The sequence below is a fragment of the Amphiura filiformis genome, chromosome 6 (genome assembly GCF_039555335.1).
Source record: "Amphiura filiformis chromosome 6, Afil_fr2py, whole genome shotgun sequence".
Taxonomy (NCBI): domain Eukaryota; kingdom Metazoa; phylum Echinodermata; class Ophiuroidea; order Amphilepidida; family Amphiuridae; genus Amphiura; species Amphiura filiformis.
The window spans coordinates 42,206,832-42,234,342 of record NC_092633.1 but is presented as its reverse complement, the minus strand read 5'-3'; the positions used below and the strand labels follow the sequence as shown (position 1 = coordinate 42,234,342).

At 37.8% G+C, this 27,511-nt stretch overlaps 3 protein-coding genes across 6 annotated transcripts in view; 1 reads left to right on the top strand and 2 right to left on the bottom strand.

The window, feature by feature from the left end:
• LOC140155434 (tripeptidyl-peptidase 2-like) overlaps positions 1-3,162 on the bottom strand; it is a 100,295-nt gene extending 97,133 nt beyond the window's left edge. For all 3 annotated transcript variants that reach the window (XM_072178283.1, XM_072178284.1, XM_072178285.1), the window contains exon 1: positions 2,990-3,162. In XM_072178283.1, coding sequence (XP_072034384.1) covers positions 2,990-3,151 — 162 coding nt within the window. In that variant the 5' untranslated portion in view covers positions 3,152-3,162. The remainder of the gene's footprint in view (positions 1-2,989) is intronic.
• On the top strand, positions 3,125-10,133 carry LOC140155435 (uncharacterized). Its single transcript, XM_072178286.1, has 6 exons — positions 3,125-3,419; positions 5,360-5,541; positions 5,995-6,240; positions 7,124-7,251; positions 7,737-7,806; positions 9,274-10,133. Exons 1-6 carry the CDS (start codon positions 3,311-3,313, stop codon positions 9,505-9,507), a joined length of 969 nt encoding a protein of 322 aa, XP_072034387.1. The 5' UTR covers positions 3,125-3,310; the 3' UTR covers positions 9,508-10,133.
• Positions 10,134-14,352: 4,219 nt separating this feature from the next.
• Positions 14,353-27,511, bottom strand: part of LOC140155433 (cullin-3-like) — a 38,118-nt gene continuing 24,959 nt past the window's right edge. For both annotated transcript variants that reach the window (XM_072178281.1, XM_072178282.1), the window contains 9 exons: positions 26,949-27,056; positions 26,031-26,155; positions 25,181-25,376; positions 24,061-24,178; positions 21,090-21,158; positions 20,558-20,630; positions 20,079-20,148; positions 19,394-19,500; positions 14,353-18,625 (listed from right to left, as the gene is read on the bottom strand). In XM_072178281.1, coding sequence (XP_072034382.1) covers positions 18,601-18,625; positions 19,394-19,500; positions 20,079-20,148; positions 20,558-20,630; positions 21,090-21,158; positions 24,061-24,178; positions 25,181-25,376; positions 26,031-26,155; positions 26,949-27,056 — 891 coding nt within the window. In that variant the 3' untranslated portion in view covers positions 14,353-18,600. The remainder of the gene's footprint in view (positions 18,626-19,393; positions 19,501-20,078; positions 20,149-20,557; positions 20,631-21,089; positions 21,159-24,060; positions 24,179-25,180; positions 25,377-26,030; positions 26,156-26,948; positions 27,057-27,511) is intronic.

The window sequence follows — 27,511 nt, the reverse complement described above, 5'->3', positions numbered from 1 at the left end:
TCAAATCATTATCTGTGGTGACGGTTGCTTTGTAGATGATGGATTTGACAAGGCAGTTTCCCATTAGTGGGCACTCTTTGGGTTTTCTACAGTTGCATGTTTTTGTGGGTTTGGTTGTATCGTCCTCAGGTTTTTTGATGATAGACTCATTGTGGGTTTTGATGATCCTTAACATGTTGTTCATGCAGCAGTAGCTAACTTTGACATTGTTGCGGTTGAAGATTTTGTGGAGAACGTGACCTTTGGGAAAATGCTTGTCAATGAGATTAAGGAATTTTCGACCCACATTAGTGGATACATGCTTGCTGAAGGGGGGGGTTGTACCATACGATGTTACGTTTACGTTTGCGCGATTCGGTATTGCTGGCGTTTTGGTCATTAGTGCGTGGCGGGCTGAACTCCAGGGTATGGTCGTGGCCGGCATCTTTGAGAGCGTCCTGGTAGGGTTTCCTAGTATCATTGAATTGCTTTGCGTCACTTGAGATGCTAGATAATCTTTGGTTCACAGACAATGGAATGGCTTTGATGATGCTTTTTGGGTGGTTGGATTTGGTGTTGACATACTTGGTTGGATAGTTTGGTTTCATGTAGGGGTGGTATGATCCATTGTTAAGGTTGAAAGTGACGTCAAGAAAGTTAATCACTTTGAGGCCTTGGTCGACAGTTATCGTGAGGCCAAGTTTTGCGAATTCCTCATGTAGCATTTTAGCTATTCTGTTGGCATCGTTTAGTGATTTGTTGCGGAGGATAGCTAGTCCATCATCCCTGTATAATCCTACGTCGCCGTCAAATATAGCACGTATTTTGTACAAGATATATGAGCCTACAAGTTCGCATGTTTCGGCCCCATCATACGATCCCATGGTGACGTCGAACTGGTGAGGGGGGTCGGATTTCTTCCAGGGTGAGTTGTCATGGAAGAGTAGGGTCTTCTTGGCATGGTTGATTATTTCCCTATCTTTGTCTGAAATCTGTGTGAACATAGCGGCGAAGTCCAGGGCATCATTTAACAAATTCTGCGTGATAGACGGGTAAAATTCAACGACGTCAAACACAAGAAAAGAACACGATGTAGTGTTGTCTATTGATTTGAACCAGTTGATAGCACTTTGAGTATTTTTCCATTGTTTCACATTGGTTGCATTGATGAGTTCCTTGTTGATACGGTCCAGAATGTTTTTGCTAACAACTCCAATATTTCACTTTTTTTTGGGTTGATAAGTCTGCATTTAACATGGTTAGGAAAGTTTTCCTTGTGGTCCTTTATGGTGATAAAAGCTGGTTTTTGGGCCAGTGTCTCAATTCTGTCATCTAGTTCGAGGTGCTCAGCAATCTGCTTGGCTTCAGTATTTATTAAGTTTGTTTGTGAGCTATCAGTTCTTGAGTATTTAGCGGTTGTGTTGTTTCTCAGAAGTTGGTCATAATCATCTTTCTTAAGTTTGTAAAAGTTATTGGTTTTGTCCGCTGGCACAAAGATGTGGTCTGATTGCTTGATTTTCTTGACATCATTACGGAGCTTTGATTGAAAGTGGCACTTACTGTTTGTGAATTGAATGTTCTCGATAATTTGGAGTAAGTCATCTTCGAACTTGTTCATTTCAGCAACCTGTGGTGGCGTGTTCCGTGATTTAAATCCAAATGTTTCCTACGTATGTATTGTATGTTTTTAAATGTCTTCAGGGTAATGCACCAGTTTATCTCACAAACTTTCTCACTCATAAAGTCAAACCTGCTACAGGACCCATGACACGTTCATCTTCTGATACTACTCTTCTCACTGCTCATGTCGGGAAAAATCGCATTGGTGATAAATCGTTTTATGTTTCGGCACCCACACTCTGGAACAGCCTCCCAAGAACCATCAGGGAGGCATACACACTGCCTAGTTTCAAGAAGGTTTTGAAGTCTCATTTTATCCATCGTATTGATTCTGTTTTTGTTATTACTTTGTTTTTACGGCGCTTTGATCAAGTTGGAAAGGCGCCCTATTAAATGTTGTTTATGTATGTATGTATGTTGTGTAGGAGACTATCATCGTGAAGCCCACGTTGGAACCAAGTCGTAACCGTTGGAGTACGGAAGAAATATTCATTAACGGGACTGAAGCAATGTGGCAATTTCTCTGTTTGTACCAGGCAAGTACAGGGCATTTTTCGACACGGAAACTGCTGCAAATTCGTCCAAAGGTAAGCAAAGGGTTGGGGGTCGCTAAAAGTAGACCATTTTGGGGGCTGTATTTGGTGCAGGCATGACAGGTGTACATGTCACGTTTTGAACAAAGTAAAAAACGACCATTCATTTATAGTTGCGAAAGAGACTCGCTTTACCATGCGTGAGCCACACATACTCTAGCAAATGGCTTTTTTTTTTATCATGAAAATTAATTATTCTGTAGTGTCGGTCCGTGCCACGTCACTTCCGGTTGATGATGCGACTCACGGTCGAGTGAAAACAAGTCCCCGATTCGATTTTTGTTGATGATTTCTGTCATTTTTTCGATCGCAAATAGTCAGTGGAATCAAACAACCGTTTCTAAGTCTTCAGAGTGGAAGAAACTTAAAATTCAATTCCATGGTCGAGTGTCGTTTTTTCCGAAATTGAATGTCACTCCAACAACATCGCTATGTAGCCTCCTTCACAGCCGGTTTCTGTTGTTCATAACAAACCGTGAGCCACATGCAGTTTGGGCCCGAGACAAGAGATATCCCGGATGTTGGACCGACAGAATACCGTAATTTGTTTGTTCCAAAATTTATGCGACATTCATGCCAAAGACTGGATTGAAATATGTGCATATAAGAATGAAATATCATGATATGAACTATGACTTCATAATGTTCATCAATCACCAGTATTATACAATCATGATTCATCAAAATCAAACATGCAAATATTGTACATAACATTGTATTGACTGTACGTGTACATGCACAGCATGCAAATGAATAGGGAAGTGCCCAGCCAGATTAATAAATTTCACCAGGCTTACCTGTAGTCCTGGAGCACCAGGGTCCACTCCCGTATCAAGGATTGCAATCGTAACACCTCGCCCATCATATTCGGGATATTTAGTAACGAAAGATGCAGCGCCTGTTTCTCTTTTCGGTAGCAAACCGGCAACGGGGAATTCCTTGTCAACGGTGGACGCCATTTTACTTTGCTCACCTGAAGGTCAAAGGTTAATTGATTGCTTTCTGATGACGTCAAGTTTATTTTTGTAATTATTATTCATGAGCTGTTTCCAGGGAGAAAGGACGCCAAGAAAGTGTGGGGGAAGTTTTCCTTTTCTTGTGGATATCTTCAAGTTAAAATGTCTACGAAACCAGTGCGAGCAAGGACTGATCCTATAGAGCTTCTGGAGCGAATGCTACAGCGCACAACTCTTACAATTCAAAGAGTTGGTCACGACACAGTGCAAGGTGATTTAAGCTTAACAAAAAGTCAAAATAACTTCAATCAAAAAATATATCTAATAAGGGGGTACTAAAGTTAATTTGTTATTACTTCCGTGGTCCGGGTACGCGCTGGTGAATTGCGATCGCGTAGAAGTGACAAGGTTGCCTACTACGCGCCGCGCCGACGCGGCGACGACCAATGGGTCAACTGGCTTGTTGTCAAGTGCGTTGTCCGCGGCGTTGATCAGCCAATCAGCGTGATTGTTTATTTCTTCTGGGTGTACGCTCGTCTACGCTTGGCGCACAGCTTTGACCACGGAAGTAATACAAAATTAACTTTACACCCCTGGCCAATTTTGAGCCTATTTTTACATTTTTTGCTTAAGGGGTGTTAACAGTACCCCTATTACCCTGATTTGCGTCCAGAACTTTTTGAAATCACATGCGGCTTTTTTTCAATATTCATTATTCATTATTTCTATTCTACACTAGCAGCTGTGGCGCACAAATGAACTACCCCCATTCACGATGTACGAGTCGAAGTTATAAATAAAGGAGCCGGTTAGCACGCCAGGCACCACTAAGCATGCAAAGTGCATAGCATCGGAATGTTGGTGATCCCTGTCATCTTTTTTACCGTATGAGGCAGTATCGCGCTGCTCATTTAATATTCATGAACCCGATCATGTCACATTCATGTAGGTCTTATTCGGTAGCTTGGAGTGGTCGGAATGTCACCCAGCATGTTTTTATGAATGAAATTATGACCTTATGAAATACCGCATGCATACATGGCATGTAGAATTTTGCCTGTGCAGGGGCAAATCCATAAATTTCCAATAAGAGGGGGCGCCGAGCCACCGCCGCTGTCGAACAAAGTCAGGCACCGCTCTGCAGAAATACATATAGTCAGGCGCTGTCTGCAGAAATAAGAGGGGGCACCCCCCTCTAAATCCGCCCCTGCCGTGCATGTAAATTTTGGGAAAATCGGCCAATATTTAGGAAAAAATTAAGAGTTGTGCATGTAAGTTTTTTTTTGTATTTTGACCCCTGACAATCCCTCTTAAAATTCCATGTGCAATTGTCTCATCACAAAAAAAAATATATATTTGGGTCAAGTGAAGTATAGACAACATAATTTAGGTTTCCTTGACAAATCTTTTCTTTTAAATTTCTATGTAAATATGTATTGTGTTTGGGCCCCGGTTTAGGCCAATTTATTGTAGCTGCTTTATAGGTGGTTGGTTGCTTGATTTTATTAAAATATATAAACATTATTATTATTATTGAACATATAAAGGCATAATGTACAGAAGACATCAAGCAACTAGCCTATCAGTCATTAGTAAGACCATCATTGGAACACAGCTCGGCGGTATGGGATCCCTACACTTCCGACCAAATTTACCAACTGGAAGCAGTGCAGAGACGAGCCATCCGTTTTGTCAAACACAACTACGACAGGAGAGCAAGTGTCACAGAAATGCTTAAGAACTCAAACTGGTCGACACTCCAACAAAGACGCAAGATAGCTAGACTTTCAACATTCCAGAAATCATATCAGGGTTACCTGTCCATCCCTATCCGAACACTACTACGCCCGGTCATGCGTCCTACTCGCCGTACCCACAGTAAATCATTCATAGAACTGTCAACAAAAAAGGACTGCTTTAAGAACTCCTTCATACCTAGAACACTAAAGGAGTGGAATAGCTTGCCTGAGTCAATCGTCAGCATTGAAGAACCTCAAGCAGTTCAAATCTCCAATAGCTCAACCATTAAGCGCACACCATTTTCCGGTTCGCCTTTCCCACTAGGGGTGTTGAACTGTACCAAGAAGGAGAAGAAGAAGAAGATTGTCGAAGACATCCTTTAAACATTATAGTTGCAACAACAAAGCAAATTTTAAAATTGTGTGTGGGAAATTTCTTAACATACTGTGTTTGTAACTCTTCCTTTTCCAGATGTTGGTGGTAAAGCTTTCAATGATGCATGGGAGCGTGCATGGCATGAAAGAGAAGAAGCAATCAGGCTAGCTGTAGAAGAGGCTCAAGAAAGAGCTGCAAGACATCTCAAAGAATCCTTAGATCAAGCTCACAGGAAAGCTGAAAGAGAAAAACAACGGGCTTTAGAAGAAGCAAGATTGGTAAGTTTTGATTAAGAATGATGTTCCAAAATAAGGTAAATAAAAATATTGTTGTTTTGCATTTTTTATAAGGAACATAATTTTTAAATTTAATTTTGTCAGAGGGTGAGTACAATTACTACAATCTACAATTGCAGGGACTGCCTTTTTAGCAATTATTGCTCTCCTACTGCTCTCCTTAAATCTTATATTATAAGAGAGTGTTTTTAGCTGTACTTAGTGAACCATTCTGTCCTTACATTGTATTGTAAATGCTCCAAACAGTTAGATCCTTGGTGGCCTGAAAATTTCAAATGGCATTAATGGCCACTGGTGCAAAAAGCTCTTCTAACACTCTTCTTGAGGAGATAAGAAGAGCATTTTACAGTTCTTAACCTCAGTTAATAAGAAAGTCCTTGTTTTTCTTAATGACTTTATTTTGATCTTTTTGTTATGATTTAATTTTTTCATTAGGAATCAGAAAGGAAAGCAGCCATGGTAGCAGAAGCAAGAGATAGAATGGAAGCAGAAAGAATCGCCAAACTCACATGGGCTTTTAAGAAAGAGAAAGAGGAAGCTTTACAAAAGCAATGGGAAGAATGCGAGAGAATCAAAGAGAAAGCAGTTGCTGATGCCATAGCTGAGACAACTCGCAGACTAAGAAATGAATTTGCATTACTAAAAGAATTGGCTATTGCCAAAGCACTGCAGATTGCAAGGGTGAGCAATGTGAAAAAAATATATACGCTACTCAAAAAAATGAAATGATCAGAATCTGACAATCCTAATCTGCATTCTTTCTTTGTCTGTTCTCATGATGTTGATCAAAATGTTTCTCAATGTCACAGGATTTTAGTACTCTGTAGTGCAAGTGTTCTGTTGCCTGAACTAATATTACTGAATAAAATGACACTCATCTGAATGATGTTTTTGAAAAATACAAATAAACAAGTGTGATCCATGACTTTTGGGTACATTTGATACTCATACCAAATTCATATCACAAATAGTTTTGGGAATATGTTGCATTTGAATTAAAAGGTACAGGTTAAATCTTTTGTGGAATTTGCACCCCAAATATAAATTTGTATGCAGTCTACAGAAAAGAGATTTGTTTTGGGTTGACATTGTGTTATACATTCACAATTGGGCATTGGCATCCATCAGTCTTCACAGACTATGGAGTAGCGCCGTCTGAGGTGGTTGAGGAGCATAGTCTTTTGTGACTAAATGCAAGATTTGCAAATTCTGTTGCAGCCCTGGCACGTGAAGACTGATGCATCTGGTTTTGTTTGATGTTTGTTTTTGTAATGTTTCACACTGAGTGGCTTTACGCCTTGCTCGTTTGTCATTGGCAGCTTTCTGGATGAGGTCTTCTCCCCCTTTTCAGGCCAGCAGAGTTGTTGCTTCCAAGCAATTCTATCGCGTGCTGTACTCCCAGGTGTTTTCAATTGCTTATATGGCACATTTACAGACATCCTTGAAGCGGAGTAATGGTCAGCCCTTTGTATGGTATTATCACAATAATACATGTTTTAAAATATATAACCATTTTACTGTGAAGCTTTAGCAAAGGCTAAATGTCTCTCATTTTCATCCACAGGAACAATTCAGGAAAAAATTAGAAAAGACGATCAAAGAAACAAGGCAAGAATGTGCTCGAGTTGCTGCTGAGGAGTCAGCTAGGGTTGCTAAGATGCATAAGGAACAAGTAGATCAACTAAGTAAAGAGTAAGTACTATAATAATAGAAGGATTAGGATAAAAAAATGTCCTGTAGAAATCCATCTACAATCATATATGCCTCTAAATGAGTTTTTTTTTATGAAGGAGGCGAAAGGGGGACACCTTCCACAAAAATATTACAATTGGCCTTACAATAATAAATGTTTGTACAGCCACCTGTATCATTAATATAGTTGAGGGTGTCTGCCTTTCATCTCTTTCATAAAGAAAACCCTCATTTAGAGGCATATAATATATGCTTGTAGGTGGAATTCTACGGTATTTGCAAAATAAAGGTGGTCAGGCTGACAGGATAGTTTTCTGATCACTTTTTCCTTCAGAATTGATGCTAATCAATGTGTCGTATGATTGATGTGTGCAAAAGATTAATAGAGCTAATGATGGTGATTAGACTTGTCGAAAAATAAATTTTAAATCTCAAAATTCAACTATGTTGATTTACTTATTATTTCTCATCTCATTACTTTACAGGATTGAACAGTTAAAGCGGCGTGTGAGGGATGAAATCCAGGCCAGGAACTTTGTGCAGACTGATTTCAGGGTGAGAAATTAACACATGTTTACATCCATATCAAAAGGATGCATTTGTCTGCTGCTACGTGGTTTAGGTTTAAGAATGTTCTTTGTATTCATAAATGTGACTTGAGATGATTTGAAGTGACCTCCACTTGAGATGAGTGTAGTAGCCGACAAGTGCATCCTTATGATAGGGTGTTCCAAAATGAGAACAGTGCCTATGGTATATTGAAGTTTTATTAGGGAGGACAGTTTTTATGGTCTACTTAGCTCAGCAATGCTTTGCTGTCTTTGATAGCGCATTGTATCGGAGAGGTACCTGGCTTTTATCAAAGCCCAAACCCATTAAAGCCTGTAGCAAACTCTGTCAGGCTCCGCTCAATTGTACACAGTGCTCCGATACCACGCTTCGACCAAATATCGATCTAATCTATTTTAAGACCATGCTTGAATTAACAACCCCTTGAAACCTAATTGCACTATTGACTTTCTATTGACCGCAAAACACGACCCCAGACATGCTTATTTAATGACCACTTGAGTAGTTGATAAGTGGGTCGTTATGTACTTACTGAACACAAAGGAAATTGATTATGGTTTTACCCTTGACCGTGTTTTTAATACTGCTGCTCTGCTGAACGCTCCGATAGATATCAGCAAACTCGTATACTGTTCGCTTGTTCCTATCGAATGCTCTAGCTTACATGAACCATTATCGAAGACAGCAAAGCATTGCTGAGCTAAGTAGACCATGAAAACTGTCCTCCCTTACTTGACCACCATGATGATCTTTTCTGTACTTTTCTGCTATATCCATTTATTCCTAAAACTAAAAACTTCAGCATTGTACTGATGTTGCTGGGATGTCTTTGAAATTGCTGTAGCATGTACTGTAACCAACAGTAGTAATGTACACAGTATGAACTTCATTATGCAAACCTTAATGACCCAGTCCTGAAGTGAATTAAGTTGAACTTATTGATGTAAGAGTACATTTATACAGATGGAATAAATTAAGATTGTTTGACCTCATTACCCATTTTACTTGGTTCCATATGTTTCCTAAAATTCTCTTGATTTTATGAGTTATCCTTCCACTTGCTGTCTCCTCTGATCCTGCTGTCCGGTTTTTTCTTTTCTCTCTATGGGCTATTCATTCACCCCTATGGAAGACTTTAATCTCCCACGCAGCTCGCAGGGAGTATGAATTTCAAATGGGGCCATCCATTCTGGACAGTGTCGTCTGCTCCAAAATGAGCTATTCCAGTTGAAATCCATAACATCCCTTATGGAAGACACCACACAGCGGGTTATCTGAATGAGTGACTCCATATGAAATCTACACCCCCTGTGTGGGAGATTAAGGTCATGTCTACCATAGGGGATGTATGGATTTCATCTGGAATAGCCCAATTACCCCCAGGCCATGAAATTTGTTCTGTTTTCAAATCTGTTATAAACATGTACGGTACATTTCTCTGTCTACTTCTAGGCTGTCCAACGAGACTACCAGAGATTCCTGGATTACACGGATGGTCGCTATCACTCGGACTACCTCCTCAGATTACGCAAACATGGCATGAAGTTTGATCAGAACTGGGATCGTCGGGATAGTGCCGACATCAACATATACCCTATCCCATCAGCATTGCATAGGGCAACCGTTCTAGGAATTGTAAAGCCAGATGATGTCACCAAACCTGTCAGTTTTGCTCCAGTGAAGTGAACAGTAACTAGAGTGGACAAGGGTATTACTTGTACAAAGATGTTAATGCTGGACTGAACAGAAAAGAGCATGTTAAAAACATACAGTTTCCATGTGTTATTTTTCTAAATGACTTATCTCTCATCATTTGAAATCCATACGCTTACACCCCTATGGAAGATGTGGGCCTAATCTTCCACATAGGGAGTCACAGGGGGAATGGGCGACTCCATTTGAAATTATGGGAGATAGGGGTGTATGGATTTGGAAAAACTAGAAAAAAAGACATTTGAACTATTTAGTTTTAATGCATGGTGGGGTTGTACATAGCACATACGGTACTCAACTGCAACCAAGCTCACTGGTGTGATCATGTAGCGTGACCATCATGCTCTTCCCAGGGTTTGCATGAGTTTATTTCAATGTCCCTGCATCTGGTTTCAGTTATTGGAAGAGTCGACAAACACACAGTAAGTTTCATACATTGTGTAAAAAGCTGGCTTCATTAAGATTGTCACTCTGTGTAGAAGGGATTAGAATCAATATCAAGACATGATCAAATGATATATATTTTTTTATGTACGCATTCAGAATACAAGTCATGTACTCTCCGAGATCAATTAAATTTTTAGGATATATAACATGTGAACGATGTGTAACTTTTGTTCTTGGCATGTGTTGTTGGTTTCCAAGTTTCTGTTCATTTCAAGAATTGGATGGATACAATCCCATCCTTGTTATTTAAAATCCTGCTTTCTCATCCAATATCAATGAGCAAAGTGTCAGTTAAAAAGTATCTAAAAGCAGCTTCTTCACTTGTTCAGAAATCTAAAATTATTTTTGTTTGATGACAACTGTAGTTTCTGTTAGGATGGAGTCATATGTGATGCGATCAAGCAAAATCAGTTGGAACTCAGACATATTGATTTTGAGATATAGCCAAACAAAGGAAATAATCCTTTGGTTTCCTGTTGTTTTGGAAACTCTTTAATTGCTCATATCTTTGGAACTGGTTATTCAATTTCAATGGGGTTTTCTGCAAAAGGCAGCTTTTCAAATGCTTTTAATTATTCTATAAGAAACTGAAAATTTAATATTTCCGAGTTCCAACTGATTTTGCATGATCGTATCACATAATATATATGGATTCATTCTGGTTAGTCAAATTGCCAGCTTTGCGAAGACCTAGTCCATTTAAACCTTGGGGTGTTCAAAACTGGCCATATGATTACAGTGAATCATAGGTTTATGTCTATTGTTTCAGATTACAAAATAGAAATTGAATATTATAGTCCAGGGGTTCTGAACTTATTTGTTCCAGGCCAAAGCATGCCCAAACAGATTTGACACATACATGCCTGAGAGTCAATAACACGCCATTCACATTGGTCATGGTTCAAATATCATTTGGCCTGTGGTCCAATTACTGCGATATCACTCCAAAGATGATCTTAATAAAACCAACCAACATTTGGGATCCATTGACCTAGCCAGCTCCCCAATATTAACATGTTTCCGAGAGATAAAATAAAGGTCTTACCAGTATGCTTGTTTACCAAAATACACTAAGCCACAAAAGAAACTTTTAATAAGGTCAAATCTTAAAATCCTGTCAATCAAAATGAACCAAAATTACACACAGGATTACTTCAATACTTTAAAACACAAGTCAGTAACCAAGCACAAATAATTGGCACCCAGCACAAGATATCTGAGAATCGTTGAACAGATGATAATTTACAATTACAAAACGATGCTGCTGTCTGCTTTTCACACACTTTCTTAAGGGGGATAATACCCCGATTTTCATCAGTACCCCTCTTCTTTTTTTTCTTGCAAATTTATGAAGTACATAAATATGTTCATCATCTCATGTCCTGAACTTATGAAATATCTCTACCTACAAAGTGCTTTTAAACCATTTTAATCATTTTTGCCCTATATACTTTTTTGTTTACATGTTACTATGGGATTATAGTAACTCAGTATGTGCAGTCCCAGAACAACGCCAAATATGGATTAAAAGACCTTTGACCTTGGATGTACAACAGCATGTTATGATCTAATGGGAAACTGTGCACATCAACAAACACCATCTATAACAAATTACCGAGTTGCAAAACTTTTCGTGATAAAAACTCGAACGGAGGTGATGCAACTGCAAATTTCACTTTTGCAAACCTAATCATTCACCGAGATTCGCTGCATATTCACCTCATTTTTTCAATCTTAGTGATTAGAGGCTAAAATGAGCAAAAACCCCTATAAAAATATCCAGGGACCTCAAAATAATGAGCATCAGTTACTATGTCCGCCCAACAACTACATCGCGTCAAACAAAAAAATCTTGCGTCTTCGGCGTATCAACACTTGGCGTCAAACAAACAAAACCGCGTATCATTTAATTCGCGTCATCTCGCGACATCGCATATCAACACGCTGCAGCCTCTAAAGCAAGTGGGAATAATAAACACGGGAAAATCACAATGAGTGAGGAGAGTCAGGGGAGTGCATGAGTTGGCGATATTATTTAACAATCCGTGATGCATGGGTGACCATAAAATTTGCGAACACGGCAAAAATACAAATTAATAGCCGTTATACAATTTTTGAGCACAGGACCTACGTATACTGATTTAAAAATTGTAGGCCTACATTTTATGTTTCACATTCACAAATAGGAAGAAGTACTAAAACCATGATACTAGGGACAGATAAGAGGCAGAGTGGATAAGAGGAGAAGAGGGATGTGAGCTAAAGGGGAAGAGTGGAAAGAAGCGGGAGGATAGGGACAACATGGGGGCCAAGAAGAAGTTGATGTTGATTAAAATGAATTAAACGACTGATCAATCGGTAATAAATTTGTGAGTTAGTAAAATTGTTACTTAATAAAAACTCGGGGTGGTGATCACCGAGCACTACTATAACATGGTGATGATGCATTTGTAAAATTGCATTTATTTCGAACATGAAAAGGCGGGTGACCGCTAGTTTCTATCAATAAGGCAACACCCGATATAATTTGAAACCACATAAATTACTAGAGTTGGTTCTTCTCTTGGATTTGGACCAAGCTTTAGAATATCGACTGTTGCGTTTTGAAATAAAACAAACCAGAAATTTATCACCCATTGTAAAAGATATGGCACATGTACCGAATACATGTACATACATTGGCTGACCTTGTGGATTTCCTGGCCCAGCCATGCTAACCACATAAGGAGATTATACGATTAACCTAGTGCAGCTATTGTCATAGCAGGGTATTATTATGTAATACTCCTGATCCATATTTGGCATTCTCTTGGACTGATGTGTGCCTCACTCATAACAAAACATAATTTATTCTATTCAAGTAGTACTTGAATAGAATAAATTATATCCTTTGTTATACCATCTTCAGACTGTGATCAACTAGGCATGCTAGAATATCTCTTCCTCAGTGGATGGTATAGCAAATTTAATACAATTTAGCCTCTATCATGTGTTGTTTGGAAAAGAGATTTCTATAAGGTTATAGGTCATCATACTCATAGGTCAGGTTATAATCACTTGGTTGAGGTCAAATTTAGGCAACCATTTTGAAATACATAAAACATGTGATATATCAACATAGCTATAATGAGGCATCAATTTTGATATTTGGTCTAGTTTGTCTTTTTACTGGATATATAATGCTATGATGGACAAAATAACATTTCTTGGGAATGGATGTAAATGGGGAGTACAATTTAAATTCTCTAGTTGAAATGGATTGGGCAAACGAAAGGTAAAATTGGTACCAAAATCACAAAAATGAATAGGAAGCCATTTTAGACTTCTCGCTACTCAATTTTAGTACACTCACCGGAGCGCTTTCACCGGGTCAACCGGCGTCTTCAGCGGATGTTATTGCTCTGAAGATTTGTTGTTGCTAGTGATGTTGTTGGAATTGTCTAAAATTGCTTCCTATTTACGTTTACCGCTACGTATGAATATACATCATTACACAAAAATGAAGCTTACGAAAAACTACCTAATCTGATGGTATAGGTGAAGAGAAATGCAATTTTTTTCAACACAACTGTAGTTTGGTTGTGGAAACTTTTTACCTATGGCTTAATTGGGTTTCAGTGAAATAATGTAAGCTAGTTAAAATACAAAATATAGCTCATCATTGAAAATAGAAGCATTTTAACCAGTTCGTTTGTTGATAGGTGTGGAGCACTGAAAATCACCAAGTTCACATGAAGTCAGCAAGAACCACTTATTTCCATTTTACATATCAACATTATTTCTCTAATGCGTTAGCAACATGTATCAAAATTTTAACGAAATCCGTTGATAGTAAGCTTTCCAAAATGAAGTGAATTTAAAACATCGGTGATGTACCACCTTTTGGCATCTACCTGTAAAAGCATGTAAGCTACATTGATACCGATGCCACCAATAGAACAAGGAGATTTGCCCCTTCATTTTTCATACTACTTTGTCCAATTTTTTTTCTCATTTCTTCACAAAATGCAATGGGTGTAGTACCCCCTTAAAGAAACAGATCTTGTTCCCCACTATTCCACTTACTCCTTGGGAATTATCATTTGTGCAAGGACCTTGTTCACATTCTCAGATTTCTTGTACTGGATGCCTATTATTGGACTGTGAATGTGGTCCAGGAAGCTGTTCCATGCATTTTGCTTTTGTGTCAGTTGGTTAACTGCTTGTTTACTGACATGCGTTTCGAATAGAGTATTGAAGTAATCCTGTGTGTAACTTTGGTTCATTTTGATTGACATGAATTTAAGATATGACCTTGTGAAAAATTATGTTTCTTTTTTGGCTTAGTGTAGTTATTTCCAGAGACAAAATAAAACTGCAAACTACATCAAATTTGAAAACATTTCAACATATTTTATTATATAAGATGCTTGCAGATTTTATCAAACAAGGAACTGTGATAACCATGATAATAATTGATACAAAATCTGTTCCTCAAACCCTCAGTACACTCTTAATAAATATCACAAACAACATAACAGGCAGGATCCTCATTCCTAAGATGCTGAAGGAGTGCAAGCCAAAATCAGTACCTACTCCATTCTGCTAGTGAATGATCCACACTTCGTTACAAACTTTTCATTTTTTTTTTCTGTGTGTGGTGATAGCCATCCATTCAAAGCAAAATCAAGGAGTAATGGAAGTGACTAAAACGGTATACTAGTATGCCGTGTATAGGCTATATTTGGATAATTAAGAGGGTTCAAATGACTTTCACAATTCCTAACCCGATGCAATTTTGTGACGATTTCAACATAAGACTCTATTCACGTACGTAAAGAAGCCAAAAATTATGACATTGCTAATTTTGAGTCAAGGTTCAAAAAGATGAGAAAATATTTCATGTTATACAATAATTTGGTATTGACTTAGCAAATGCAAAACATGAACAGTTTATGACAAAAGACTTACTGATTTGTTTCCTTTACCACAAATTTAATGTTTTAAAATGACACATTTTTCCCAAACTGTCTTTGCCACATTGGAAAGCTACAAAGCTGCAAGATAGATGTGTCAGTTTCAGAAATAGTTTACATCTCCTTTTTAAAATCAATGCTTCTCCTCACCTAATACAAAATATATATTATAAGGGGTCAAATGTATGCGATTCATTGAGAAATGGGTAAAATTGCAATTCTAGTTATTTCGTCTAATAATTGAAATCATAATTTATGTACTGTTTAATGTGGAAGGGGACGGGTAACACACAAAATCTTTTCACATAAAATATTCCAAACACAGTACAGCGAGCCTTCATATTTAACTTGCTTGTTACCATAACAGTGTCCTCCAAAAACAAAATTGATTCAATTTGAATTGTTCAAAATGTACCTTATTATACGTCTACAATCATTATGTCACCTCTTGGTATTTATGGCAAGTGGACTTTGTTATACAAGGTGTAGTTTTGTGCACAAACTACTTGTTTGAAAAGTTTGGGCTCACTTTCTTCTAGTTCTTGATCTTGACAAAGCTGACTTGATTGCAGTCTGGGCTTGTTTTAATCTGCAGTGACCCTTAACATACTGCATTATGAATGAACCACAAGTGAAATGACCCCTGCAAGCTACTCTGGTAAAGTATCATATTTATCAAAGTTACACCATGAGTAGTGATACAATGGGAGTATTTTATACTGCACCCAGGATCCGGATACTGGATTCAAATGAGTAATTGATACTGCACCCAGGATCCAGATACTGGATTCAAATGAATAATTGATACTGCACCCAGGATCCAGATACTGGATTCAAATGAGTAATTGATACTGCACCCAGGATCCAGATACTGGATTCAAATATCAGTTGGCAAAGATCTTGGCTGGGTTATCTGAGCTGAATATACCAATGCTACACTCTTGTACATGGAGGCCTACCTTGGTTATAGTGTTATTATATACGTTACAGAAGTGAGGTTTAGCAGTCAGCCATGATACATGTCAACTAATGACAAAGTAAGGATCTGGGATTTAAATAATCAAGAACCAATGAGGTCCAAGTATATACCCATGACGACTTCAGAAACTTTCCCAATAGTTGCCAAACACCAGCCAAATGCAATAACTTGCATCTTTCCAGTGCCCCTACAGTGTGCAAGTAAAACCATAACATGTCATGTGATGGAGATGTAGGAGACACTGTGAGATCCAAGCTACTGCCCAACCAGTTGCAGCTGCAAATCTTATTAATCGAAGTGAAGCATAATATTTGTTAGTTACAACTAGGATTTTTGTGCAAAACAATATGTGAATGGGGCACCATGCCCACAGAAATGGTGTTGCAGTTGAAATTGATAGTATGAAACATGGACAATTTTGCCCATTCCAAAGCCTGCACCATGTCTGCACAAGATGCTGCCCAAAATTAATACGAATTCTTCCAATACAAACTCTTCCCAAAAGAGTGAGCCCCCGTCTATAAATGTTACCAAGATATCCGATTTATTATTATTATTCCTAACTATGAAGGATGCAAATTCTGTAAAAGGAATTGTGCTTGGCTGGCAAGTTCTCCACTTTCACCTGTAATACCCATGTCAAAAGCATGTAAATGGCTATACAATTATCAGCTCCTAATAGGCAAGAATTATTGGTTTTTTGTGACTGCTGGCAAGAGTGCATGTTATTCACACAATATGCAAAGTACCGTTCGCAACGGCGCTGTGCCTGGCCCAGCTGAGTGTACCCCTTTCTGTATTAATCCACGATGTTATTAATCCTGCCTATGATGAGCTGATCATAGCATAGATTACATCACTGTTGCTTTCTGTAATTATTCAGTTTTTGTGACTGCTGGCAAGAGTGCATGTTATTACCGTTCGCGACGGCGCTGTGCCTGGCCCAGCTGAGTGTACCCCTTTCTGTATTAATCCACGATGTTATTAATCCTGCCTATGATGAGCTGATCACAGCATAGATTACATCACTGTTGCTTTCTAAAAAATTTTGAGGCCAAACCAAATGGCAAAAGGAAGCATATATTAATAACGTACATGGAGGATGAATCTTTTTAATATGTATGGGAAAATTGGAGATGTAACATTCACTAACATGCCGTTTAAAGACCATATTAGTAGAAAATATATAAAAAACAAACAAAAATTTTTATTTCTTAATTGTAATAGTAAATGTTTTCCCCTCTTGATACTTGAAGACTTGCAACTCAAAATTACTGCAAGGGATATGAAAATAAGTTATCTGTACAAATATACCCCAAACAAATAATCTTCCTCCGAGCATTGAAGTCAGTCCAACACCGTAATGTTCATGTCATACCAGCAGTCCTAGGATCTACAGACACTGTGGTGATCAAACATACTGGAGTAATATTGTGCAAATGCTACTGGTGATGGCGATTACGATTTGCATTGCTCCGTACCAAACAAATTTCAACTGGTAGTGATTTGATTTTGTGCATGCTGGAGATTTTTGATCTCCAAATTTCCCAATAAAGCACCCAGTTGAGACGCAAACAATGTAAAAAACAAAACAAAAACTGGTAGTTGGAAAGGTGCCATATTAAATGTTGTTTATGTATACGTTATGAAGTGACTGCTTAGTATAATATGACCACAACCTGGGTGTTTTATTGAGAACATGATATCAATACACAATAAGTGTCGACACCAAAGTTCTTGCAACATCACACTTGCCAATATTATCATCTGAACCCAGTTGTCAAGTTTTGAAATCAAAATGTACATACCATCCCACTTGCAAACAGAAAATCCAAAATACACCGGTCATAATTTACCATCCTTTCCAAGCTCCAAGATAATATAATTCCTGATGTCTTAGCTTTGTATAATTTGGGTGTTTGATGTGACAAACATAAGTGTCATTCAATGATCCATTTCACTAAACTTTCTTAAGCTTCGTAAGCTCAAAACCAATCGTAACTTGTGACATATTGTAAGTTCCATTTCACTAAACTTATTTATGATTGGAATAGTAAATAATAGGGATTTACTACAGGGGACCTTTTGTAAAGTTACGTCTAGTAAAAGGGTATCCGTAACTTACGAACGGTTACTTGAGTAACAAAGGGTTAAAAATTTAGTGAAATGGACTCCAGGTGTTTATGCCACCAAACAATAACAGGTTAATGTCAGTCACTAAACTACCAATGACTAATTGTCAATGGCAAAAAGTACTCATGAGGGATAACTACTTCAGCTCAAAAGAACTCTTGTAATTAAAAACATATATTTAATCCAGTTCTGTTATGTTACATACAGTTTTCCCCCAGCTGCGTAACAGGTTCCAAATTACCACATTGACAAAAACTTTTGTTCACCAATTGTAAAAAGATATCAATAGTTCTCATTTTCCTAATGATGATTCTGAATGATTAGATATCCATTTGAAAATTTGAATTTTTTCGGCACAGAAGCTCCCTGACCGTTGACCCCAGAGTGCTGCATTTGGAGATGATTCTTAATGATTAAATGTCCGTTTCACAATTGGAATCTTCGGCACGGGAGCTTCCTGCCCACAGACCCTGGAGTGCTGCATTTGGTATTGATTTCAACTCGGAAACTTGTACTGCCCTGGCTTAATAGTACACACGCATAGTTTTTTTTTCAGGCCACATATGTGTAGACTTTCCTGTAAATAGAAAACAAAAGAATGATTACTTGAAATTGTCAAGAACTATGGGGAAATGACATTTTCTATCTCAGTCGCTGATGCGATTGACAACTTCTCTGACAAGTAGTATACATGGTATTTGAGTTTGTTGTGTCAAAGACTACATCATCATTTTCAGAATTCCAGTTGAACTCCTTAAATGCAGTTGGAATATGTTAAATGGAAAAGCACTAAAAAAGCTGAAAACGGCGTAAAATCAAGTTAAAAAGGACAAATATGGGCTGAAAAGAAAAGAAATGCATAAATTTTGGCAACAAAAAAAAGGAAATCAGCTGAAAAGAGGAACTCTCACACCCCCTGCACAAAATTAGGGTCAGGATTAGGATTAGCTTACATGAAATAATTGCATGAAAGATTGACCAAAATGTGCTACTTTTCTTAAATTTATTTTGAAGTTGGGACAAGGTGAAAACTCAAGGCAAAACAGACTGAAAATGACAGGAAACAGTCTCCAAGTGTTCTATGTCTATTTCTTTTGCTGAGGAATGAGCAAAAATGTCTGAATCTTTGTGAAACATTAAGCTTATTGGGCTATTCCAGTTGAAATCCATACACCCCCTACAGAAGACATGACCTGAATCTCCCACACAGGGAGCATCAATTTCAAATCACCTATTTAGGTAATCCCATTTGAAATTCTCACTCCCTGTGTTTAAGATTAAGGTCATGTCTTCCATAGGGGGAGTGTGTATTTCAACTGGCATATCTCATTACCCAGCTACTCACCTGTCTTCTGGAGTTCTAGCCAAGTACTCCCGTTCTATTAGACTTTCTATTCTCTTTTTGATCACTACAGGACTGGGTAAAAATCTGGACTTGAGCTGTTCTGTCACCTGTAAGCAAATAAACACAAACATTTCAAATTATTTCCGAAAATCTTGCATAAGAGATTAAAGAAAAGAAAACTAATGTGCAAAATACTTTGGTAAATCCACCATTAAGGCGACAAAAAAAACCCCATTCTACTGACCCGACTGACCCAGAATTTGCATTCTGGGGATTTATTATTTCAAATTTTGTAAAATCATGTAAAATCAGCCATTTTTCAGTCAAAATTGATTTATTTTTTTTCCATCACCTAATGAGGACTAAAATAAAGCACCTCCTGTATTTATTAGGAAATGCCCAAATTCTAACGATAATTGAGCCTCTTCAAGCTCGTGTGTTGCAATGGTTTGCCTTTGTAGGTCTTGGCATGTCCTATCAGCACATGCAGAATACAAGCAAGCAATGCACTTTAAATATAAGTTTGCTGGGCATGTGGTGAAATAACACAAAGGTTGTTTCTATTTTTACCCTGTGTGTAGAATACGGCAAGCTTTAGGAGAATTAACTAGAGGGGAATCGTGCTCTGGTAAGCAGTTGATAATTAACATCTTCACAATATGTATGGGCTAGTCAACCAACTCACCTCTGCTACTAGGACGTTGTGTTGCCTCTTCTTTCTTGACTTCATGATACGTACTATGGCAGCTTCTATCGTACACGGCAGTTAAAGAAAAAATGCATTTATCTAAGCTTCCTGTTTGTATTTCATTATGAAAATATTACCGATTCGAGTTCTTTTAGAATACTAACGGGCTGAAAATAAATATGACATTAGTGCCCAAAATTTTGACCAAAAATAATTTGGCATTCCAGATTGATCCTGAAAACTTACATCCCTGATATATAATATGTTCACAATAATCTTATTCGGGAATCATTTACAAGAAATGATTCTTGCCATAAAACTGACCCTATTGTAATTAGTCACTGAAATGGAAAGTCAAATCACCATTATCATTTTCCTTTCAAGTTGATGATAATGTGTTCTTTAAGAAATTGTTCTCTATGATGTACAGGGTCACCAGTTGGTAAATAGCAACAAAAATGCCACAAAAAGGATATTCATGTTTGCGATCCTCGTCAACTCTTGTTCTAGTTTCCTTCCTCTCTGGTTCTGATTCACCCTTTGCAGCCACTGAAAACACAAAAGAAATATTTGGTCAATAAAATGAAAATTGGTGTTGTCCATTATTACTTTTTTTTGTTGTTGAATTAAATGAGCATTTTGGCCCACATTTGACATCACAGATGAATTTATCAAGTCTGCGCCATTCGAAATATGTATACTTTTATATACTTTGGACTAAAAATTTAGCAGTTACGAGGCCTGAAAATTTACATAATTCCTGGGTTAAGACCACCTTAATAAATTAAATAATTACATAATGCAAAACCCTTATTAAGGGTCATGCATTTCTTCATCTTTTCATTCTTAATTAAAACAGAAATCAAACGTTCATGAGATAATTTCATCCAGTGAAAAACTTCAATAATTTCTTTGAAATCCTCATTCAATTTCACAAAGTTCCAAATGCATGGATGTTGACACATCAAGAAAATATACAATCAAAAACTCAACTGACATGGCACCTACCTGTTTGTATCTTGACTCTGAATAACTTTGATGTGAACAGATCATTTACTGTGAACACATGACTACCACCTGTGTAACAAAATCAAAACAAAGGCAAGGTTATACAACTTTGTATTACAAATAAAACATGTGGTCTCAGCAGGTGGCTCACAGGCCAAACACAGCCTGTATGCCAAACACGGCCCGCAGGCCAAACACAGCCAGCAAGCCACTGATATTTATCTCTTGACCAACACTAAATATATGTAGAGGAAAACATACAAAACTGGGGTGTATTCAGTCCTCAAGTGAACATTTGAAATGTGTCTGGCCCTCTTGTGGCCTGCGAACAATTAAGCAGAAAACCCTGAGATAGGACACATAACTTTCACATGCAAGAAAACCAAAAAAAAGGGCTTGCTTGTCTTTGGTTACACAACTTTTCTATTATAGGGCCATTCTTCAGAAAATGAAACTAATTTGAAAAAAATCAAATTGTAGGTATCATTTATTTTTAAACTTTTTTGTGACAAGTACAGTTCAAAGTTTTAAGAACTGTAATTTTCATGAAAAATTAATCGCTGAACACCCTAATTTGCATAAATTAACATAATTGTTAGTTTTGGGTCTGAAAGTAAGGTTTTTGGGCCATTTTAACACTTACTGCAGTTTTAACTTGTTATTATTATGTTTTTTTAAGTTCCTGAAAAATATGCTGTTATGATGCCACTAAAACAAATTAGAACTGTTGAAAAAAATTTCAAACCACAACAATCGCGTAATTAACGAAACAAATTAATTGGTTTTGTATGTCACACACGTGACCAAAAACATGCAATTGTTTTTACCATCAGAAAAGATTTTATTAACTGAACTTCATATTTTATGTCAAAAGGTAGACTGATTATACCCTCCATTCCAGCTTCCTAAATGGAAATTATTATTCTTAGTTTTTACGTAATTCATGATTATTAACAAGTCACACACGTGACCGGGTCACGTGTGTGACAAAACTAATAACGTGTGTGACGTACAAACTCCGCCATGGAATTCCATTAAGAGCACCCTATGATGTTGAATTTGGTATCAATGTATAGCTATGGGTCTCCTCTATCCACTGACACCAAAATAAGTACCAACATTCTTGATACCTTGCTGCTATGGTATCATTTTGTGGTTGTGTCCTCACAAATGTGATAAAACCTTGATTGTACACACAAATAGGCTAAAAATGGACTTTATGGAAGAAAAAAATCCAAACATGTAATTTTTACCCGATTTGTAATTGCCATATAAAAGTAAATCACAAAATGAACCTAAACACAAGGTTTTAGCTCAACATCACCTGAAATATTCTTAAAAAGAGCAAAAACTGACCCATGTTTTACCCCTACCCCTAAGAATATGGATTTTGTGTCACCATCCGGTTATTTCAGTTTTAATGGAAGGTTTGTATGAAGTGATTGTTGACATGACACCACTGTTTTTCCCTAAATAATACATTTAGTTGGTTATAGGGCATATAATAAATAAATTTGGAAACAAATTTGCTTTTATAAAATACTTTAATTGTTCACCCAAAAGTTTGGTAAGCGTGTGTGACATTCAGGCGAACAAAACCAAATGTCACACACGTTACCAAGCGTTTAGTATCAAACCCCAATTAACACAGCTAGGCATGAATGTTTCTTGTCAATGTTGGTGTCATTGTAATTGTAAGATATCAATGCTTTACTACATTTGGTATGAATATGTAGGTCCTTGTACATTCACAGAAATTTAGAAATGAATTTTAAAATCCAAAAACTTGCATCCGTCTGATGTCACACACGTGACCGACCCTTTGTTGACCCCTGACACGAAAATAACACAACGTAAAAAAAAAAAAATTAAAATATTTTTGAAGAGTATAGACATTAGTGTAACTATCATGCAAAAGATATGGTGTTATCTGTTTTATTTATAAACCAGGCACAGGAGCATTAGTGTGAAATACCCCCAGTTATGTCACACACGTGACCGAAGAATGGCCCTCTAGATGTTAATTTTTATGCCTCCACCGGAGGTATTATGTTTCCTGGTTGTCCGTCCGAGCTTGCGAGTGTAACTTCTCGGAACTGGTAAGGCGTATAGTGATGTAATTTGGTGGAGGGGTGGCAATTGGCGATCTTCAAATTTTAGCAGGTTTTGGTCGCAAAATATGGTAATTAAGTACCTAATTTGCATAATTTATGAATATCAAGGAAAATAATCTTGTGCACAGATTATATGGAGATCTGTACGAGTTACAGTGATGAAACTTGGCAGAGAGTAGCACAGCCAGAAGTTCTTGACCCAATTTGCTTTTCAGTGCAAAATATGCATAATCGCAAGGTCATTGTGAGGTCATTTGGGGTCATCCTGGGTCAAATCGCAATATTTTGTTGCAGGTTCATGAAATTTGGTGGAAACGACTACTGTAGGAAGACAAAAATGTCAAGGTCATTTTGGGGTCATCCAAGGTCAAATCCCCATAGATTGTTGCAGATTCATGAAATTTTGTGGGGACGACCACTGAAACAAGGCAAAAATGTCAAGGTCATTCAGGGTCATCTGGGATCAAATTGCCATAGACTGCTGCAGGTTCATGAAATTTGGTGGGAACAACCACCTTAGGCAGATAATGTGAAGGTCATTTTTGGGTCAAATGAAATTGCACCCATTAAAATGATGGGTGCAAGGTGGAGGCATTGCGGCCGAGAACCGCGAAATTCTACTTTAATCTATCAATACCGGACAAGATTGTTGGATTTTTATGAAACTTGATGAATATGGACAGTCAGTCATTTGAGGTCAAATAATAAAATACTGATGGATTTTCATGTAAGTAAATATTCTAATTCTTAGATATACTGGACATATATGCTGGGTGGAAATGTTAACGTTTGGGTACAACGCCCCAGCCACGGGGACTTTGCTGTTTAATAAAGATAAAGAAGATGCGATCACTTACTAATATCTTTACACTTTGGTTCCTTGACGAGAATCCTCTGAGTTGGTTTGCCTAAGGCTAGTGACTGTAATGCTCGTATCAGGTCCTTGGTAGGGATGTCTGTCTCTGAGTTTATCTCCTGAAACATAGGTATAGAAGAAACATGGTGAAGAAAAATCATCATTTTGCACCGATTCTGGGGGTTTTCTCCTTAGTGTCAAGAAACATATTTGTTGCAAAATGATGATCACACGTGTGTTGTTATTTTCTTTTCAAATAGAAATTTTAACCAAAACATATACAAATTAGCTCACATAAGTATGAAAATTATTATACTCAGTTCTCTGGGTTAATAGGATGAACAAATTTTAATCTTTACCCAGAGTAGCCAGTGCACATAAACGTTGAAAAAAAACCCCAGTGCATCCGGCTGGATTCAAACTGGCGACCTTCGTAATACTAGCACGACACTCTAACCAACTGAGCTAAAGAGCAGGGGTGTGATTGGTGCTTTTTGAAAAAAACCCCAAGGCAATGAAATTGCGAAGCGGAGCGAGCGAAGCGAGCAGAGCTCTCGCCTGTTGCGGCCGGGGTCCAGGGGCAACGCCCGGTGGTGGTCGAGGGACAAAGCCCCGAAGCCAGAGGGTTTTACACACTTGAGCACCACTGGAGATGCAATTTCATGGGGTAAAATGCAAAAATGAGAAACTGTTAAAATACTTCACTTTATATAGTATAAAAACATTTATCTGTGAATACATACTTCCAGTATCATATCATTCACATACACATGAGAAATTGCATCACCATTTTTGCACAGTACAGTGTGTCTATAAATCATCCAGTCAGGGTTCTAAGGAATTTTCATTTTAAAATTGGGAGATTTTCTCATATCTGGAAACAGAAAATTCCGGAAATGTGAAATTTTTTTTTTTGAAAATCCGGAATTTTTTTTTAATCCCAAAAATCCGGAAATCCGGAAAAATCACACCCCTGTAAAGAGGCACGTTGGAGAAGAGCGGAAGGTATAAATCTGTAGGTATTAGGTTTGAATTGCTCAGTGACCGAGTGTAAAATCAGCTTTTACTGAAGCATGCAAGAAGTTGCTACACACACACATGATGTTACATGGGTGCATTACCTCGTATGTCCAGCTTTCTCTTGTGTTAAACAGCATCAGTATACACATCTGATACGTGGACACTTGGATGATGTGTTTGCGTACTTCAGGTTTGGCTACTTCCTTCTTTGAACCATAGAACTGTGCGTGTAGATCAGCTGAGCCTAGTTGTGGTTGTAGTGAGATCTGTCTCCCTGTGTGCTTTGTCAGGTAAAACCTGTGAGAGAGAGAGGAAAAACACATCAAATCAAATTATTTGGAAATAGCAAAAAAATTTGGTTATAATACTGGTGAGAAATTTGGCAATCTTCCCAGGATCCCTCCCCCCATTTGCTTCAACACATCATATTGTACAACAGCAGAGTTCAAACCCACGCTGCCTTGGTATGCTATACTTGATTCCCCCGAGTTTGGTAGCGACACAGGAGCGTATTTTTGTTGCAAATTGCACATATTATCCTAATCTGTAGAGTGTCTAGTACACACAGGTGTACAAGGGCTGTAAAGCACGGTTTGTCAGCACGTTTGTTGTGCGACCGCATAAAAGTATGCATGTCACTACCAAACTCACGGTTAAATAAAGTAATTTATTTATCCCTAGCAGACTACTGTTAGGAAACACCTACTGAGTAAGGACACACATGCATTGTTACCATTTCTACATACAGCAGCAGAAGTGAATTTGGAAAATTTTTGTAAAATACTGACCATATTAATCATGAAAATACTAAATGATGATGATGATTGTAATCATTACGTTTGAATATGTACTATCAAGGACCATATTTCCTTATGATCTGCATCATCCACTCTCTACAAACACACAGGACTTGTTTTGAGATATAAACAGAAATGACGATAATGTACTGACCTCTTGAAGGCTTCAAATGCATTCCTTGGTTGTAATGGGATATTACACTGTGGAGTTGCTGACTGTGTCGGCCAGAAACCTGTCGTTAGCACCCTGACATTAAGGTCTACCCCCCACATGTTGATCTGCAAAGCACAAGTCAATCAACAACATCAATAACGCATTAAGACTGGACAAGACTTACTGTTGTTAAATCAAGATGACATTGAAGTATCAAGTTTGTTATCTACCATGACATATACCCTACCCACAACACCTCTGCTCCACTGCATTACTTCCTGCTGCAAATCAGGAGTAAGAAAAACTGTTTGCCATAAAGAGGGAACAAATGTTGCGATAATAAGTTACAGTATATTTCTACAAGTACCTGTCTGTTATCACAGTACCGATGCAGCCGGTCCCCGTGTGAGTGGTCGAGCTTTTATCAAGATGTGTTTTTAAGACATATCTGAAGAAATCTCAACCACTCACACATGGACTGACACATCTAACGAGATCTCAACAACTCACACAGGACTGGCTGCACCGGTGCTGAGATAATCGACACCATACTCATAGAAATACTATAACCAATAATGAATTCCTGTAGAGAACGCTCATCTACTTAAATGTTACGATGCTGGAGTAGAAGAAACAGATCACACTTCCAAAATTTGCCTTCTTGAAGAAACTGTGAGCATTGGCTTATATGATCATGTCATCTCTCCAAACAATATCAAAAATAAACAATACAAATGGTGACATCATCTAGTGTGATGTAATCTGATCAGGTTGGTCTCTAGCCGTTTCCAAGAAAAACATCAGAGCTAACAACATTGTCTGACGACAAGGAAATTCCTCAAAAGCGCTCCCGATAAATGAAATAAACAAGTTGTGTTGAAGCCTAATTTGAAATTATTCTCAATATATAATACTTACCTGAGCTGACTGGACGTGTGTTTTGAATTCATCCATGAAAGTATTTGATACCGTCATGTCTTTAAACATGCCTTCTAGCTTTGATGTGAACTGACAACCGCACTCCGTCTGCAAACAGGACACAGATTGAACACGGACATTTCAATATCAAATTGACCCATTATCAATTAAACAAATGATATAATGTGTTGTCTACAAAGTTAATTACGCAGTCTAACTTCCCTTATCCGGATGACTGGATCTATTTATTTAATACAATAGATCTCTTTGTTATCAGGCCATGTGCTTTTCATAGGAAAACATATTTTGAATGCTTGGTCACCTGAATGTCATGGTGGAATGTCATATCAGCTGCATACAGCACTCAAATACTGCCTGTCAGTGTTATTAATTGGTGATGAATCCACACTTTTCCAGTAGCGTATACGCCAATGAAAGTTAACGGAAGCGTGCATACACATTACACGTGAGCGCATACAATTTGACATGCCTGAAACTTGTGAGTTTACATGTTGAATTTATGAAATGATTCAGTCAAAGTCATATGTTTGCAAACATCTGTG

Excerpts from the sequence above, each read along its gene's own strand:
- LOC140155435 (XM_072178286.1), top strand. The coding sequence starts at position 3,311 with ATGTCTACGAAACCAGTGCGAGCAAGGACTGATCCTATAGAGCTTCTG. Across the intron at positions 6,241-7,123 it reads AAGCACTGCAGATTGCAAGG|GAACAATTCAGGAAAAAATT; the intron begins GTGAGCAATGTG and ends TTTCATCCACAG. Across the intron at positions 7,807-9,273 it reads TTGTGCAGACTGATTTCAGG|GCTGTCCAACGAGACTACCA; the intron begins GTGAGAAATTAA and ends GTCTACTTCTAG.